At 44.5% G+C, this 18234-nt stretch overlaps 1 protein-coding gene across 2 annotated transcripts in view; it reads left to right on the plus strand.

The window, feature by feature from the left end:
* NFX1 (nuclear transcription factor, X-box binding 1) overlaps nt 1-18234 on the plus strand; it is a 63982-nt gene that overhangs the window by 43617 nt on the left and 2131 nt on the right. For both annotated transcript variants that reach the window (XM_058565963.1, XM_058565964.1), the window contains exons 14-22: nt 2450-2569; nt 4490-4569; nt 7204-7434; nt 8281-8354; nt 9739-9840; nt 10345-10386; nt 15675-15773; nt 16604-16670; nt 17882-18027. In XM_058565963.1, coding sequence (XP_058421946.1) covers nt 2450-2569; nt 4490-4569; nt 7204-7434; nt 8281-8354; nt 9739-9840; nt 10345-10386; nt 15675-15773; nt 16604-16670; nt 17882-18027 — 961 coding nt within the window. The remainder of the gene's footprint in view (nt 1-2449; nt 2570-4489; nt 4570-7203; nt 7435-8280; nt 8355-9738; nt 9841-10344; nt 10387-15674; nt 15774-16603; nt 16671-17881; nt 18028-18234) is intronic.

Here is an 18234-nt window from a genome sequence, read left to right on the forward strand (position 1 = left end):
GTTGCTGTATGTGGGACGCGGCCTCAGCATAGCCCGAGAAGCTGTGCGCCGGTGCGCGCCCGGGATCCGAACCCGGGCCGCCAGCAGCGGAGCGTGCGCACTTAACCACTAAGCCACAGGGCCGGCCCCGATAAATACATATTTTCAAAAATTGTATTTTCACTTGAAAGCTTGAATTTTGTCACTGGCAACAAAGTCAATTTTCTTGAAGTGACAGGCTCACTTATGTTAATTTTTTTTTTTTTTTTTTTTTTGTGAGGAGATCAGCCCTGAGCTAACATCCGCCAATCCTCCTCTTTTTTTTTTTTTGCTGAGGAAGACGGCCCTGGGCTAACATCCGTGCCTATCTTCCTCCACTTTATATGGGACACCGCCACAGCATGGCTTACCAAGCAGTGCGTCGGTGCGGGCCCGGGATCCGAACCAGCGAACCCCGGGCTGCCGCAGCGGAGCGCGCACACTTAACCGCTTGCGCCACCGGGCCGGCCCCTATGTTAATTTTTGATAAAATCTCCGCCAAATACCCGAGCCTGAATAACCATAGCTTTGTCAGTCATTCTTTCAAGTAAAAGTAGTGTTTTATGAAAAAAGAGGTTAATTCAGCTCACAGCTCAAAGAAGTGCAATTCTTTAAACAGCTAGGGTATCTTCATGTGCAGCAAAAGTGCTCTATGCAGATTTCCCATTTCATTCCACAGAATATTAAAAATATACGTATTCAGGGGCTGGCCTGGTGGTGCAAGCGGTTAAGTGCGCGCGTTCTGCTGTGGCGGCCCGGGGTTCGCTGGTTCGGACCATGGTTCGCTGGTTCCGTTGTCAGACCATGCTGTGGCGGCGTCCCATATAAGGTGGAGGAAGATGGGCGTGAGTGTTGGCCGAGGACCGGTCTTCCTTAGCCAAAAGAGGAGGATTGGCAGATGTTAGCTTGGGGCCGATCTTCTTTGCAAAAAAGGAAAAAAAAAGAAAAAGATATGTATTCAGGGCTTAAATTTTTTTTACCGCTTCATCAAGGACTTTCTTAAGTGAAATGAGCGTTTTTTATTTACTGTCCGTACTTTGCAGTGAAAAATACAATGATTACAGTTTGGTGCTATTGCCTTGATTTGCACCAAGGCCCTAGCAGTTTTACCAACCATTGCTTTTGTACCATCAGCGCAAATGTCAACACAGTGAAAAAAGCAAGTACTATCTTAGTGTTATTATGAAAATAATTTTGACTTTGTGGACTCCCTGAAAGGATCTCAGGGACCACTAGGGGTCGACAGCACACTTTGAGAACTGCTGCATTAAAATATTAGCCTAGATCAGGGTCTCTCAAAATGTTTTCTCTAAAATGAGGCCTACCTCATTTCAAAAAAGGGGTTGAGTCAATGCTTTGTTATAAACCACACACAGGGAGTTCCATAAAAACACTTAGAGAGCCCCTTACCCTCTACCTAGCTGTCTTACATGTATTACCTCATCCTCACAATAAGCTTGTTGCGTGGGTAGGTCAAAGTTTGGTATCCCCATTTGACCCAAAGAAAGAAATCTCAGAGAGGTTAAATTACTTGGCCACAGTCACTGAGAAGTAAGGAGTAGGTCTAGGACTAGAAACCTGAGTCTCCTGACTGTACTTACAGGACTCTTTCCACTGCTTGTGTGGCCTCTGGAGGGTTTGCTGTGGAGTGCTGACTGGAGAAGAGCAGTGGGCAGAGGAGTCCTAGAGGGCCGTGAGCTTCTCGACTTTTGGTGCCCTAGTTGAGAACCATAGCAAAAGGCCTGGCCTCTACCAAGACCCAGAGTTGGAGGACTGGATCCCCTTGGGGTTTAAGGGTTAGGAGAGCTCTTGACAAAGTGGGCTGCGTATTGAAGCGTCCCATGTGAGCTGTCGTTTTGATTTGGCTTGTGAGCTGTGCCCAGATGTAGCTCTGTGCTTCATTTCAACTTCATATTTCTAGCATGATAGATGTTGGGTATACCTATAACAATGATTTTGAATGTCTTCAGTGGCTCTCTGAGGTTTATATTCAAATGAATATTTTTGTATGTTTGTTAATTACCGGTGGCTTTTATAATCTCTATCCATTTTTCTAACCAAAGGAGTTAAAAAAAAAAGAGCCGTATCTTTAGTGGAAGTCTCCTGTTCTCTCAAATGAGAGGGTCTATAGATCTGTGTTTATAAAATACATGTAAAATGTCTTGGGTTACTCATGGATTTCGAGTTCGTTGCAAGTAAAAATGGAACACTTCGTGTCTATCTGCTTCTTAAACTCAACTTAAATAGAATAAAAACCTTTTTTAAAAAAAGCAACCCCCCTCAAAATTCTCCTCTAGAAATACAAGCCAGAAAAAGTGTGGGTGTGTGTGTACGTGCGTGTGTGTGTGTACGTGCATGTGTGTGTGTAAACGTGTGCGTGCACGTCCCACACTCATGAAGGGTTGTGTTGTTTCGCCTGCTGCTCCACCAGGTTTTGATGAATTAACCTGCCACTGTGGCGCATCAGTGATCTACCCTCCAGTCCCCTGTGGTACCAGACCCCCTGAGTGTACGCAGACCTGCGCCAGACTCCATGAGTGTGACCATCCAGGTGGGTCCCATCTCCTTGCCTCCACACTCACAGCCCGCTCACGCTGTGTCATCTAGGATGTCACATGATGGTCGTCACTGCTCCGAGGTCATGCTGTGGTGGCCGCCCCTTGCTCCCTGTGCTCAGGAGCTGCCTCTGTGAAGGGAGGTCTGTAATCAGGGCCACAGCTGGGAGTCACGGTGCCCTCCATTGCTTTACTCGGTGGATGTCAAACACACCTGAAAGTTGGGAGAATCCCTAGCTGGTCTTGTCTTTCAGGAACTTTTTTTCTTTCTTGTGGCCTCCACTTTTGGTGCATGTTTCAAAGTTGAGCATCTTTTTGTAAAATTTAAAAAGTTGGATTTTTTGTTGTTGTTGTTATAGAAGCAATATATGTTCATTAAATAAAAAGAGAGAAAGAAAATAGAAAAAAGGTCAAAAGATTGAAATTAAATCATCCATCATGTCACCTTCTAGGAATTATGTCTTAGTGTATATTTTTCAGGCCTCTTTTCTGTGGGCAAATATATGTATTTTACATTTTTTCCCCTAAAATAAAAGTGGGGTCCTATTGAACTTATTTTAACTAGTTTTTTTCCCTCTTATTATTATAATTTTAATCTTTCTCCTCATCAATATTTTTTACAATATAGATTTTCGGTGGTAGTGCAGTGTCCTGTTACATGAATGGGCCATGACTTCTTCAGTGAGTCTCATGTTGCGGACATTTAAGTTGTTTTCAGTTTCTCTCTAGCAGACTGCTGTTGACAGCACCCATTGTCTCTCCAGTCTAGTCCCTGGCTTTCCTCTAGGACCATGTTGGGCCCATCATTTCGTGTTACCAGGTCCCAGAGGCAAACTTGAAATACCTCAGGTCACCAGATTTGATAGTTACAGTAAACCTGGCCATATGATTCAGACTGACAAATAGACAACCAGTTCTCAATTTTTTAAATTAGTAGAGTAGGACAGAATTAAGTAAATTCCTCATGAAGTGAAAAGTCCCTTCTTTCCTGGGTACCTTAGGATGGCCCTCCCAGCGTAGTTTGCAAGCTCCTTCTGTGGAGTTCACACCAGCATGGAGTAAATGCCCAAGCCAGTGCTCACCCATTCCTCCTTCACACTCACCTGCAGAGGTTACAGATGAAGTCCCATCCTGCTGGTTAATGTCTGCAGTGAGAACTTAACCATTTGTGAGCTGTGTTGTTTTAGCCTGCTTTTGTTAAGCATTCATTTAGCTTTTCTTGAGTGTTAGTTGTGTATCCAGCATGGTGTCAGACACAGGGAGGGTCAGAGGAAGAAACAATAGCCCATGTCCTTGAGGTTCTATGTTCTCCCCGAGAGGAAGAGGATGGTAGTTAAGTGCGCATGACACCACGAACCATTACATGAAGATGGGCCAGGTAGCATGGTGACAAGCCATCTGTGTGGGAACTGAGACATCAGGGAGCGCAGGAGAGCTCAGGGCAGGCTATGGTCAGATGGAGAAGGCTTCGTCATAGGAAATGTTTGGATGAGCTGCCTCTTACAGGCAGTAAGGAAATTGAAAGGAATCAGGGGAAGCGCGTGTTGTGTAGAATGAGTGGTAAAGGCATCTGAGCAGAAGTGAGCAGTTGCTGTGTAAGGTGAGGCCAAAGGATGACTAAGTAGAGTGGATGGACCGTGGGGCTGTGCCGCCAGCCATGGGCGGAGAGCGGCCTCGCTGTCTGCTTCTGCATTGCCGTGTCAGTCTCCCCTCAGACGGGTTTCTCTTTCTCACTCATGCTCACCCTCCAACACTTCAGCATAAAGCCAGCTCGTTTTACATTCCTGTGATCATTTTAAAAAATACTCCAAGTTCCTAAATTGAAAACTTCCATGACATATGCTGTTATAACATGCATGAGAGTTTATGTGGCTTTAGTAGGCGTTATTCCCAGTGTTACCTTTCTCGTTCTGCAGTTTATCATTCCTGTCACAGTGAGGAGAAGTGCCCCCCGTGTACTTTCCTGACTCAGAAGTGGTGCATGGGCAGACATGAGGTAAGCTTCTCTCTCAGGGTTCCTTGTTCCAGCCCGAGATTCATGACTGAATTACTTTAAGAGTTGTTAGTCTCGTTGTTTCTCAAAGTAAATATGCTCCAAGAAGCAGAGGTGTGCTATTGCCGCTTTTTTTCTTTTTTTTTCATTAAGCTACAGTTTGCATAGAATAAAATTTGCCCTTTTCAGTGTACAGGTCCATGAGTTTTGACAAAAGCATTGATGCAGTCGTGTAAGCACCACCACCATCAAAATGTGGAACATTCATTCCCCCCACACACTCCTTCGTGCCCCTCTGTAGTTACTCCCCCTACCTCCAAGCCCCAGCAACCAATGATATGTGTCTGTCCCAACGGTTTTGCCTTTTCCCGAATGTCACATACATGGACGCATATAATAGGTAGCATTTTGAGTCTGTTCTGCTATCGTTTTTAATCTGGTTACAGTCAGGTCAAGCTCAGCCAGTTGGCCTTGAGAACGTGGGCCAAGTTCAAAGACAGCTTCTGGGTTAACCAGCCTGGGGAGAGCGTGCTGGCCTGGGCAGAGATGTTACGATGAGAGCATCCCAAGAGCGGAGGTGGGCTCTCCAGCAGCTACCACTATCCTTCTCTCGGTGCCCTGCGCAGCCTCCTCTCCTGACGCCTGGGCCAAAACGCCTTCCTCCAGGCTCACCCACACCTCCGCATTGCCACTACCATGAAGACTTTTGCCCTCATTCTTAGCCTGTGAGCTGTATTTGGCACTGTTGACTATAGACCCTTTGAAACACTTAAAATTTTTTTAATTTAAAAAAATGCATATTCATTGTAGATAATTAAGAAGATACAGTTCCTGGGGGCCGGCCCCGTGGCTTAGCGGTTAAGTGCGCGCACTCCGCTACTGGCGGCCTGGGTTCGGATCCCGGGCGCGCACCGACGCACCTCTTCTCCAGCCATGCTGAGGCCCTGTCCCACATACAGCAACTAGAAGGATATGCAACTATGACATACAACTATCTACTGGGGCTTTTGGGGAAAAAAAGGAGGAGGATTGGCAGCAGGTGTTAGCTCAGAGCCGGTCTTCCTCAGCAAAAAGAGGAGGATTGGCATGGATGTTAGCTCAGGGCTGATCTTCCTCACAAAAAAAAAAAAAAAAAGGAAGATACAGTTTCTGCTACCCAGAAAAAAAGACTCTTAACATTCTGGTGTATAGACTACCAGGCATGTGTGATACACACTTTCCTTTCTCTGTTAAGATTATACTGTTTGTAATCTGCTCTTTCGACTTCATAACTTGTTGCCCAACATTTCTTGAAACTTTTAACGTCTGTGACAACACGCTTTCAGAATTCTTATCTTGAGGGACATATCTTTCTCCACTTGTTTCCTGTGAGTGGTTGTCAAGTCACACAGTCTTTAGTATTGACTCTGCCTCTTTAAATCTCACTTCGTCTGAGAGTAGCCGCTCTGAGATATCCTCGTGTCATCTTTGTGTTGATGGCATTCAGACTTCGTTCCACAAACATTTCTTGCGTACCTACTATATGCTGGGTGGCCAGCTAGGTTGGAGTGATTCAGAAGTGACAAGACAGGCATGGCCCCTTTCCTGTGGAGCCTTCACTGTGAGGCAGGAGGCAGATGTGTAAACAGGCGATTGTAAGTGCAGTAACGTGGGAGGTACAGACTACTGAGGGGGATAGAAGGGACCCCTACCTGGGGAGGTGTTTCCAGAGAAAGTCACATCCTACAGGATAATGAGAAGATAGGTGAGTAATGGGGGGGGTTGGGCAACAGAGGGACAGCATGTGCAGAAATTGCCCTAGCGCCCTGGTCGTAGAGTAGGTAAGTGTTCAATGATTGGGAACTGCTTTCTCCCGAAGTACCAATGCCAAAGCGATTCGACACGTGTTCGTCCTAGACTTTGGAGGCCTCTCCAAGAGTAAAAGTTATATGTCACTAGAGTCGAAGTATTTTCCTCATTCTGAGGGTTCTTGAAAGAATTGAAGTGAGTATATGAGTAACCTTTGGTCCCACAGGAATAAAATGGCAGCCTTTTTTTCCTGGAGTGTGGAATCCTGGAAGGAGGTGCTTTCTCAAGAAAAAAATGAGTTGGGGGTCCCATGGCCTACTGCCTCTTAATTTTTTACATGACAGGGCTGCCTAAAGCTATGGAGACCGTGAGTTGGGACTTGTGAGGAGAGTTGAGTATTTAATTACATAAAACAGCCCCGCCAGCAGTCTTGAAACCGTGGGCCCAGGGTGCCCTTCGCCCTCAGGGTTTGGGTGTCAACTCAGTGCCCTGGCTGTTTGCAAGGGAGGCAGAAGGTCGGCCGCTCCTCCCAGGCGGTCGTAGCATTTTCACATACTCCTAGTGATCTGATTTCACGTGCTTGTCACCCACCTTGGGAAGTTTATGTCCCCAGTCACACTTGGCTGCTAACACAGATCCTTTCAGATCATAACAAACATTATTAAATAAGGTTCAGATTTGTTTTCAAACTGACCTTTCAGACTTTGGAAATCAGCCTAATTTTTTTCAAATAGAAAGAACTTTTCACAAGAGAACTTTTTGAAAGTTCAGAAATGTTTAAATAGGAAGTTAAGACTCACCCCAAATCCCACACGGAGATGAGAATCTGGCTACTTCTGTCTCTCCTAGTTACGAAGCAACATCCCCTGTCACCTGGTCGATATCTCTTGCGGATTACCCTGCGGCAGCACGCTACTGTGTGGGATGCACAAGTGTCAGAGACTCTGTCACAAAGGAGAGTGTCTTGTGGATGAGGCCTGCAAGCAGCCCTGCACCACCCCCAGAGCTGACTGTGGCCACCCGTGTATGGCACCCTGCCACCCTAGCTCACCCTGCCCTGTGACTGCTTGTAAAGCCAAGGTGCGTATTCCTGGCTCCAGGTGGGGCGTGGACTGTGGTTCTGGGGCTGCTATTGAGTCCAGAACTGCCTGCTGCAGCCCTGGGCACAAATCCTAATCAGGGGTCCTTGGTTGCCAGGAGCTGCAAGTTAAGTTAGCAAGAGAAAGGTGGCGTACATCGGACAGATTGCTGTCTGCCCAGCTTGAGATGGCCTTTTAGTTCAGAAGGTGACCACGGTCTCTGTCGCCCTTAGATTAGATTCTCAAGAGAGATTCTGTCCACTCCGTTTGTTCAGTAAATATAACAGTGTCTGTTTTGTGCAAGATATTACACTAAGTGTTGGGACTACACCAGTGAACAGGAGACACACAGTCCCTTCAATTAGATGGGACAGATGCCCTCTGACTGATTACTCAATTAATTATGACTGTGGTGAGTGCCATGAAGAGTAGTTACCCCTGTGTAGAGGGTGCTATGAGAGCATGTGAGTGGGGACTTACCCTGGTCTGAGGCATGCGCAAGGCCCCCCTGAGGAGGTGGAAGCAGAAGGATGAAGTGGAGTTGATTAGGCCTTGGCTGGTCCTGGGTCAGCTGTCCACCTCTGGCTCACTGGTAAAAGCTTCATTGGGCCTGCCCCTTCAGGCGGGATTGAGGACAGAAGGGGGCGCTGTAGACTGGACACTTCCTTCCTAGCGTGTCAGCTGCGGCGTTGTCAGTGTGCACGTGTACTGAGCTTCCTCCATCCTGGAGGGCAGCCACTCACTGTCTGTTCTCTGCCGTGGTTTGATTTGAGAGGCTTTAAAAGTGAAACCTGCCTGTTCACATGGTTTCCATGTGCCAGAGGTCGCTCCGTTAATCTCATTTCAGGTAGAGCTGCAGTGCGAATGTGGACGAAGGAAAGAGATGGTGATTTGCTCTGAAGCATCCAGTACTTATCAAAGGTTAGTGCTGCTTGAATGTTAACAATTGGTGCATCCAGGTAAAGATGCACATGTTTACTGTAGGATCCTTACAACTTTGGTAAAGATTGGTAAGTTTTTTAAATAAATTTTCTTGAATCTGGTTTTTCTGGTTCAAAGAAAAAGTACTGCCCTATGTACCTTTCCTTCCCTAACTTTAATTTATAAAATAACTTTTTTATTTCTTCTCCTCCTCCTTCCTGTCTCTCTCCCTTTGGTCTTATTACACCATGAGATCAGAAGGGAAGATGTTGTCTGGGAAGAGGGAGAATGCCCCTCTGCCCTTTCCCTTATGGTTCTTATGGCTGGCCAAATAATTAAAAGACAGGTTAGCAGGAGAAAAGAATACCAAGTTTAATAACATGTATACATGGGAGAAACTCAGAAATGAGCAGCCCGTCATTCTGTCTAAGCTGCTTGCTTAAATATTGTATTGTAGCTAAAGGCGTGGAAAGTGCTGGGGGGTAGTGGTTTGGGATTTCAGAGGGGAAGAAGACAATTCACATGGAGACAGGAATGCAAACATTTGTCTGACAACTCTTTTCAGGGCCACCTATAGAGAATGTGGCCAGGGAGAGACAGAAATTTTGATAAAATGGGCTTGGTGCCTTTCCTATCTTTCCTATCGCAGCATCTTATTTTACATTATACCACAGCCATCATATGATACTGGCTCCTTCCTGAAACAGATCTTCTGTGTGAAATTCTTTAGGCAGTTTGGGAGGGGAAACTCAAATGTTCTTCCTGAGTCTTCTGAGTCTTTATTGTCTTCAGCTTGAAATAATCCACATACCAGAGTGGTGCATCTTGGGGTGGCCTGCCCTGAGCACCATCAATGTCCTGAAGTTGCGTGAATTGCTTTAACATGCCACCACTTGTGGGACCAAGTCCTGTGCTCCTCCCCTGGGGTGGGGGTTTCTGACTGTCTGTGAGGTGTCTTTGCAGCCTCCTGAAATTTTGGGACCCGTGATTTCAGGAGGGGATCTGAGTGCAGAGGTGGAGGTGTTAGGGGTGGGTGGTTGTGTGTATCTCTGATCAGATGCAGAGACGTGCCACGGAGGCGGGATGTTAGGAGTATGAAGACATCGGGGGCTGTGTTTGCGTACCCACTGAATCCTGGGTGTTGGCCTGGATGCTCGAGGTGGGGGTATTGAGGAGTGGATTACCTCATCGCTTCTTCTGGAGCTGCTCAGACTCTAATTGAGATAAGACACAAAAGTGTGGGTAGTCCATCATAGTCGGGATTCCAAGGCCACGCAAATTGTTGAGTGGTAGATTCGCCTAAAGAAGTCTTCTGTGTGCCTAGGATAAGGCGGTTCTTGGGAAACTGCAGTGCCTTTCCTTACCCTCCTTTTATATACTTCAGAATAGCTGCTATTTCCATGGCCTCTAAAGTAACAGACATGCAACTTGGAGACTCCGTGGAGATCAGCAAGTTAATTACGAAGAAGGAAATTCACCAAGCCAGGTACATTTTACATGTGTGGTATACCCTCTTTCTCCCATTCATTTATCTCAGTCCCCCACAGTAAAACCTTGCACACACAGTAGGTGTTCAACAGACAGTTAAGAGACCACACCCACTCCAGTCCAGTGAATGCTACTCAGGATACAGCTGAGACCAAAGGAGACTCTTCTAGGCCTCACTCCAAAGAGTGACCAGAGGAAGCAAAGACCTAGATATGCCTAGCCCAACCCACAAGAGAAAGAGAACCAGAGAGAGGAGGGTGAGGCTGTCAGAGGGGCACTGGGAGCATTTTGGGGGTTGAGCAGCCAGGGGACACAGAGGCCCTTCTGAGGACTCTGGGACTCCCGTACCCAGAGGCCTGCCCACCTGTCCTTGAGGGGACCTCATCCAGCCATCCTGGGCCAGCGTCTGCTCTGTTCCCAGGTTGACTACCTGAGAACTTATTGCTGGATGGGAGCTGTGAAACCTGTGCCCTGACCTTATTTTTTTCATTTGCTTCTCAAGGCTGGAGTGTGATGAGGAGTGTTCAGCCTTGGAAAGGAAGAAGTAAGTGGTTTCGACTGTCGTTTGTCTACTTGTCTTTGAGCTCTGTGAAATTCGTGGGAGGGAGCCACCCTTCAGGCATTCCCTCAGCACCTGCTCTGAGTCTTTTGCTGCTGTTGGAGAGCAAGAGAAATTCGATTGTCAGGAATTGAAGTGTTTCAAGATTAACTACTTAGGTGATTGCGACATATTTCTGAAACGTGAACGTGTGTGGTTTGGGGCGTGGTGCAAACATCACATGCCACAGTGTACTTGTTCAGTGACCTGCAGACTTCCTGATTCCAATGGGGATAAGAGGCTTAAAATTTTTTTTGATGAACTTTTATGTTGAAGTATAACATACATATAGAAGATCAGAAGCGTACAGATTAGTGAGTCATCACAAAGTAAATACAGTGGTACAGTCAGCACCCAGGTCAAGGAATAGAAAATTACCGGAACCCTCTCCTGTACTCCACAAAGATATAACTCTATCCTGACTTATCTAACACTTTAGGTTAGTTTTGTCCATTTTTGAACTTGATGTAAATGGTGAAATCATGTAGTTTGTGTTATTTTTGTCTGACTTCTTTCATTACATTTGTGACATTCATTTGTTGTTGCATGTAACAGTACTTTGTTCATTTTCATGCCTGCATCATATTTTATTGTATTAATATACTGTAATTTATTTATCTATTCTGCCATTAATAGATATGTGTGTGGTTATCCATATTGAGCTATTGCAAATAAGCTCTGTTAAGAGCATCCTTATACTTGCTTTACTGTATATATGTACTCTTTTCTGTTGGATATAAACTTAGGAGTAGAATTGCTGATTAATAGGGTATGCACGTGTTCAGCTCTAGTCGATTCTGCCAGTGTCCAAAAAGGTCATACCAAGTTACTCTCCCACCAGCAGGGTCATAGTTCCCATTGCTCTACATTTTTGTCAGCACTTGGCAGTCTTTTTAATTTTAATCCATTCTTGTGGATGTATAGCCAGATGTCATTGAGCCTTTAATTTACATTTCCCTGGTGACTGGTGAGGTTGAGCGCCTTTCCGTCTGCTTATGGGCCGTTTGGATATCCTTCTGTGAAGTGCCTAGTCTAGTCTTTTGCTTATTTTTTAATTGTGTTGTCGGTCTTTTTCATATTGGTTAATAGGAGTTCTTTATATATTTTGGATATGAGTCCTTTGTTCGTTTTATATATTGTATTTTCTGGCACTCCGTGCCTTCACTTTTCACTCTCTTAATGGTGTCTTTTGATAAACAGAAGTTTCTGATTTTAATGTAGTCCAGTTAATCAGTCTTTTCCTTAGTGAGTAGTGCTTTTTATGTCCTATTTAAGAAATATTTGCCCATCCTGAGGTCATGATGATATATTCTATGTTACTGTCTAGAAGCTGTATTATTTTACATTTAGATCTACAGTTGACCTGGACTGATTTTTTTGCACATGGTATAAGGAGGGTTTATGAGTCAATTTTTTCTATATGAATATTCATTTGACCAGTACCATTTATCAACATGTCCTTTTGGGAGTGGGGGGTGGGCACAAGGGGTGGAGGAATGCCCGTGTATGGTGACTGATAAACAATAATGTACAACAAAAATTTCACAACAAAAACAAAAAAATAAAAAAAAGGAAAAAAAATGTTTAAGTAAGAATTGAAAAAAAAATTATCAAATTGTATGTTTTAAATTTGTGCAATTTATTGTATGTCAGTTATACCTCAATAAATCTCTTTATAAAAACCAAAAAAAAGAAGAAAAAAAAAAAGATGTCCTTTTCCCAGTGCTCTGCAGTACCACCCTTGTCTTAAATCAAGTATTCATATTATCTGTGGGTATATTTCTGAGTTCATTCTGTTCTATTGTGCTAGTGTCACACTGTCTTAATATACCTTTATAATAAGTCTTAATATCTGGTAGTGTATCTCTTCACACATGGTTCTTCTTCAGAATTGTCTTGGCTATTCTTGGCCCTTTGCACTTTCATTTAAATTTTAGAATTAGCTTATCAATATCTACCCAAAAAACCTACTGGGATTTTGGTTGAGTTGGTATTTAATTTATAGATCAATTTGGGGAGATTTGACATCTTTATAATATTGAGTGTTCTCATCCTTGAGCAAGGTATATCCTTCCATTTATTCATGTCGTCTTTGATTTCTCTCAATGCTATTTTATAGTTTTCTGTATATAGATTTTGTACATCTTTCAGTAGATTTGTTCCTTGTTCTTTGATGTTTTTTGATGCTGTTATAAATGGTATTTTATTCTTGTATCACTTTTAAAATTTAATTTTCTAATTGCTTGTTGCTGGTATATAGAAATACAATTGATGTTTGTTGACTTTTATTCACAACCTTGCTAAATTCACTTATTTCTAATAGTTATAACTTCTTTTGGATTTTGCCTGTATACAATCATGTCCTCCTCCTCTTTTTTTTTTTTTTTTGTGAGGAAGATCAGCTCTGAGCTAACATCTGCCAATCCTCCTCTTTTTTTGCTGACGAAGACTGGCCCTGAGCTAACATCCATGCCCATCTTCCTCCACTTTCTATGGGACGCTGCCACAGCATGGCTTGACAAGCGGTGCGTTGGTGCACGCCCGGAATCCGAACCTGGGCCGCCAGCAGCAGAGCACGCACACTTAACCGCTACGCCGTGGGGCTGGCCCTTCATGTTCTCTTCTTTTGTGTGTGTGTGTGTGTGTGTGTGTGTGTGTGTGTGTGAGGAAGGTCAGCCCTGAGCTAACATCCATGCTAATCCTCCTCTTTTTGCTGAGGAAGATCGGCTCTGAGCTAACATCTATTGCCAATCCTCCTCCCTTTTTTTCCCCCAAAGCCCCAGTAGATAGTTGTATGTCATAGTTGCACATCCTTCTAGTTGCTGTATGTGGGACTCGGCCTCAGCATGACCGGAGAAGCAGTGTGTCGGTGCGCACCCGGGATCCCAACCCGGGCCGCCAGTAGCAGAGTGCACGCACTTAACCGTTAAGCCACGGGGCAGCCCTCATGTCCTCTTCTAATAATAGTAATTTTATTTCTTTCCAATTCTTAACTTTTTTCTTTTTCTTGCCTTATTGCACTGGCTAGGGCCTCCAGTACAGTGTTGAATAGAAGGTGGTGATAATAGATATTCCTGACTTATCAGAAAGCTTTAAATATTTCACTACTAAATATGATGTTTGCTATGAGTTATTTGAGGATACTCTTTATCAGATTAAGGGGCATTTTATTCAATGACTGGCAAACCTTTCTGTTTCAACAAAGATTGATTAAAAGGTATAGGCCTGTAAAAATGTTAACAATTGAAGAATTTAGGTGAAGTGTATATAGGAATTTTTTGTAATATTCTTTGAAAATGTTTCAAGATGAAAAGTTAAACAGAAACAGACAAACACAGACTAAGTATAGTCCTGTTTTACCTTGAAGTTTGACTCTCAGCAGTTGTTAATAGGACCTCTTTTGGTGGCTAATGGGTAGACGGTGATGTGATGACTAATAGCACTGCCCGAATTTCCCTTAGTTTGACCTTATGGTAACTTTGTAATAACTGCTGTTGAAAACTCGCCCTTTAAGAACCATTTGTCACAGTGTTCTCAGCTGCAAAATGTGAACTAGAATCCTCAGTGTTCAGAAATGCTGTAGTGAGATCACAGAAGCCCTCCAGACGTGGAGCTGCACCTCCAGGTGGTCGAGAGGCAGTGTGGGATAGTGGTCAGAGGCAGGGCTCCAGAGTCAGCCTGTCTGGATTGAGTCTCCGCTTCACACATCACTAAGCTATGTGACTTTAGGCAATTTACACCTTCACTCTAAGCTTGAATTGTCTTAAAAATCTGTGGAAATGGTGATAATAATAGTATCTGCCTCCCTGAGTTGTCGTGAGGATTAATAAATTAACACTAAGGATGATCTGTATGAAACTGTTGCCACAGGCCTGGCGCATTAGTAGATGCTCGGTGAATGTTAGTTGTTGATCAGAACTGGCTCTCTGTTTGTGAAAACCTTTTGAATTTCTCCTCAATCCATATAGTGAATTTCTCCACAAACCATATAGTGAAGGACATAATGACCTTCACTATATGGTCATTCTTTCTGAAATACCAACTGACCTAAGAAAAAAAAGAAATGCAAATATAAAAAAGAAAACATTATCTAAAGTTGCGAGTGTATACTCCATTGCAGAAATTAAACTCTGGCAGGCCAAATTCAGCCCACAGATATGTTTTATTGGTGTTTAAATTTGAATGAGTGGCCAGCTAATCAAAACATCAAAAGCTCTCCCCCTAGAAATTCTCTTGTAATTTTGAAAATTGAGCTTAAACCAGATTCTTATGGGCATTAAACTTGCAAGAGACCCTTGTCTTGGTGTAAATGAAAATTGTACTAAGAGCTAAGCTGAATTTTATCTGTCTTAAAAAAAAAATAAAGGCATAACTGGGTGTTGGTGAGATGCCATGAGACTCGTACACTGCTGGTCAGAACACAGGCAGGCAGTGTGGAGACCACTCAGACCGCAGTGACCAAGGGTCTCGTGTCCGTACCGTTTAACTCGGTAATCCCACACCTGGAAACATTTTCCTGAGAAATAATCTTAAAAGCTTTTTGCTCAGAGATATTAATTGTGTCACTTTTAATATTGAGAAACTGGGGAACTGTGACAGAAATCTAAATGGAGAATGTTTAAGTAAATTATGGGATATACATAATTAGAAGATCATGCAGCTATTCAAACAGCAAGTGTGAAAACCAAATAGTCAGATGAGAAATGCCAATCATATAATGATGTGGGGAGAAAAGATGCATTAAATATACACTATTTTCTATACACTAATTATATCTACTTAAAATTAAAGAGAAAAAATATCTGAAAGGAAATGTATTAAAATGCAATGCTTGTGTTGTTAATGGAATTCTTTCCTTTATTTTCCAGACGTTCTGTGAGGTGATATTGATTGTAATATTTCTGTGTCTACTTTGTGTAGCTGATGTTTGGGTGAAACCTCAGAGAACATCCCGTTGACCATTCCCAGAGCTCTCACCCCCAGCCTTCTCTCCACCACGTAATCCAGGCCCCAGCGTCAGCCTGTGGCTTGCTCGGACCCAGATAGATGGTCGTGTTTACTTTCTCCCATGAAGACAATACCATATCTTGTCCCAAGTTGTTGTTATTCTTTCCTTAATAATCATGCGATCATTAACGAATAGAGAACGGAGGATGTGGCAGGCACTCTGTTACTACAAGATAGTTTCCCTCCCCTCCTTTCCTTTTAATTACATGCTTCTCTCTCACTTTCAGGCGTTTAGCAGAGGCATTTCATATCAGCGAAGATTCTGATCCTTTCAATGTACGTTCTTCAGGGTCAAAATTCAGTGACAGCTTGAAAGAAGATGCCAGGTATGTTGCTTGTTAGCTGCTTTCTTAATTGTGGCTTACAAGAGTGTTTGGTCTTTTAAGATGTGGTAACTAATATGTACTCCTCTGTGAGCCAGTTGAAGTTTATATATCTATTATAAGAGATTATATGATGTTTAATAAAAATCCTTCTCTTGGTTTCTCAAAACTGCCCTTGAAGAATTTGATTTGGGGTGTGTGTGTGTGTCCCGTGGTAGGAGTTTGGGCCTCCCCGGGGCTGGACTAGCCTGAGTGGAAGGCTCTCAGGCCTCAGTTCACCCCTGTCCACCCGGGTCTCGAGCGTGTGGGCTCTCACTAGGGCAGAAACGGCTCCTATTTTCCTCCTGTCACCTGGCCCTCCGATGGCTGTTTCTCCTTCCGTCTTCTCCTTTCTCATATTTGTTTTCTCTTTTTCTCTTTTTTTGTTCGATCGCAGTCAGCCTTCTGTTATCTGACAGTTCCTGACCTCTGCAGTTCTGCCCACATTGTCCATTGTCTGCACTTCACAGGCCGAGAGGGTGGGTGGAAAGGATTCTCAGAAGAGCGGGAACAGGGCCGGCCCCGTGGCTTAGCGGTTAAGTGCACGTGCTCTGCTGCTGGCGGCCCGGGTTCGGATCCCGGGCGCGCACCGATGAACCGCTTCTCTGGCCATGCTGAGGCCGCGTCCCACATACAGCAACTAGAAGGATGTGCAGCTATGACATACAACTATCTACTGGGGCTTTGGGGGAAAAAATAAATGAATAAATAAAATTATAAGGAAAAAAAATAACCCTTTAAAAAAAAAAAGAGCAGGAACAGATGAAATTAACTGTGGTGATTTCTCATTTCAGGAAGGACTTAAAGTTTGTCAGTGACATTGAGAAGGAAATGGAAGCCCTTGTGGAGGCCGTGAACAAGGTTAAAGTCAAAACATACAACTGGACGTGTCTCTAAGGCCAGCTTTATAGAAACTCAAGTCCCAGAAACACTGTCAGTGTAGAGCAGTTGTAGGAAAAAGCCCCAACTTCCTTGAGGATCCTTATCTTTTTCCAGAGCCCAGCCACTATAACAACATCCAGGGAAGCCCTGTCCTGCCTCAGAAAAGACATCTGCCATCAAACTGAATGTATAAAAAATCCTAGCTCAGTGCCTAGAGTTGGCGAAGAAACTCTGGACGAGGGGTCCAATAGTGAGAGTTGACTGGCTGTGTGGGATGCTTAGGAAGACGTGCTGGGCCCTCAGGTCTCTGACGGTCAGTTGTACAATAGAACACACTGGTTCTTTATTTCCCCAAAGGTGAGACAGACACCTTGGGTCCTGATAAGAAGTTGGATGCCTAGAGCTGCAGAGCAGTGGGGTGAAGAGAGCCCTCAAGGGTCTCAGGAGAGTGAGGCATGTGTCCTGGAGGCAGCAGCGATGTCGAGGACGTAGCTTTGAGCAAGAAAGTCTTGTAGTCAGAGCAGCGGGTCCCATGGTGGCCCCTCTTTATTCCTGGGGACCATGAGCGAGGACGAGAGAGCTGCTTCAGTTCCATGTCTGATGGAGGATTTTCTTCCCACCATCTCTCTTAGCTTCCGTCTCTCCGTTCCTCCCTTCTCTTCCCACTTCCTAGCGGATACTAACTCGAAGGAAAAAAATGGAATCATTGTTCTTCTCCGAATTAGGAAACCTGAGCAAATGCATTTCTCTGCTTGTGTGTCTGTATCTGCACACTCATGATTTTTAACGTAGAACGCACTTTTATAGGAAGTGAGATTTTCTTATTTTGTAAGTCTTCGATTTATTTAGTCATTTCTTGGGAATGTCGCTCACTCCCTGGTCATGGGCCCCCTCAGGAGGAACCGTCACACTGTCCGCATGAGTCTCAGTTCACTTACCCGTGTCCCTAACCCTGGCCAGCTGCTCCCGTGTGGCTCACAGAGTGGATGAAGGAAGTGCGTCAGCCCACGGCTTGGTCAACCAATCCTGGCGGCTTGCTTGGCAGTCAGTGAGATGCTGTGCACTGTGAGCCTCCAAGACTCAGCCCCTCTTTATTGACCCAGGCTGTTGGGTGGGGTGGGAAGGGCCTTTGTAAGCGTATTCTTTCTTCAGGATGATTTTACAATTAGTCATCTTTTCTCTCGATACAGGGGAAGAATACTAAGAAGAGCCACTGCTTCCCTCCCATGAACAGAGACCACCGCCGGATCATCCACGACCTGGCCCAGGTGTACGGCCTGGAGAGCGTGAGCTACGACAGTGAGCCGAAGCGCAACGTCGTGGTCACTGCAGTCAGGTGGGCTGATCTTGCCATTGCAAGAAGAACTGCTCGGGGGGGCACGCTGGACCTGGGAAGCAGGGTCTGTCGATGTTTGCTTTCCTTACTTCCTCTCCTGGAAGAATAGATGGAAAATCTGCTTCTGGGACAGCCGTCCTGAGATGATCTGAAGGTCTGGACCAGGGAGCAAAGCCCAGGCCTCAGTCCACAGGGCAGACACACCTA

Source organism: Diceros bicornis, chromosome 22 (assembly GCF_020826845.1).
Source record: "Diceros bicornis minor isolate mBicDic1 chromosome 22, mDicBic1.mat.cur, whole genome shotgun sequence".
Classification (NCBI taxonomy): Eukaryota; Metazoa; Chordata; class Mammalia; order Perissodactyla; family Rhinocerotidae; genus Diceros; species Diceros bicornis.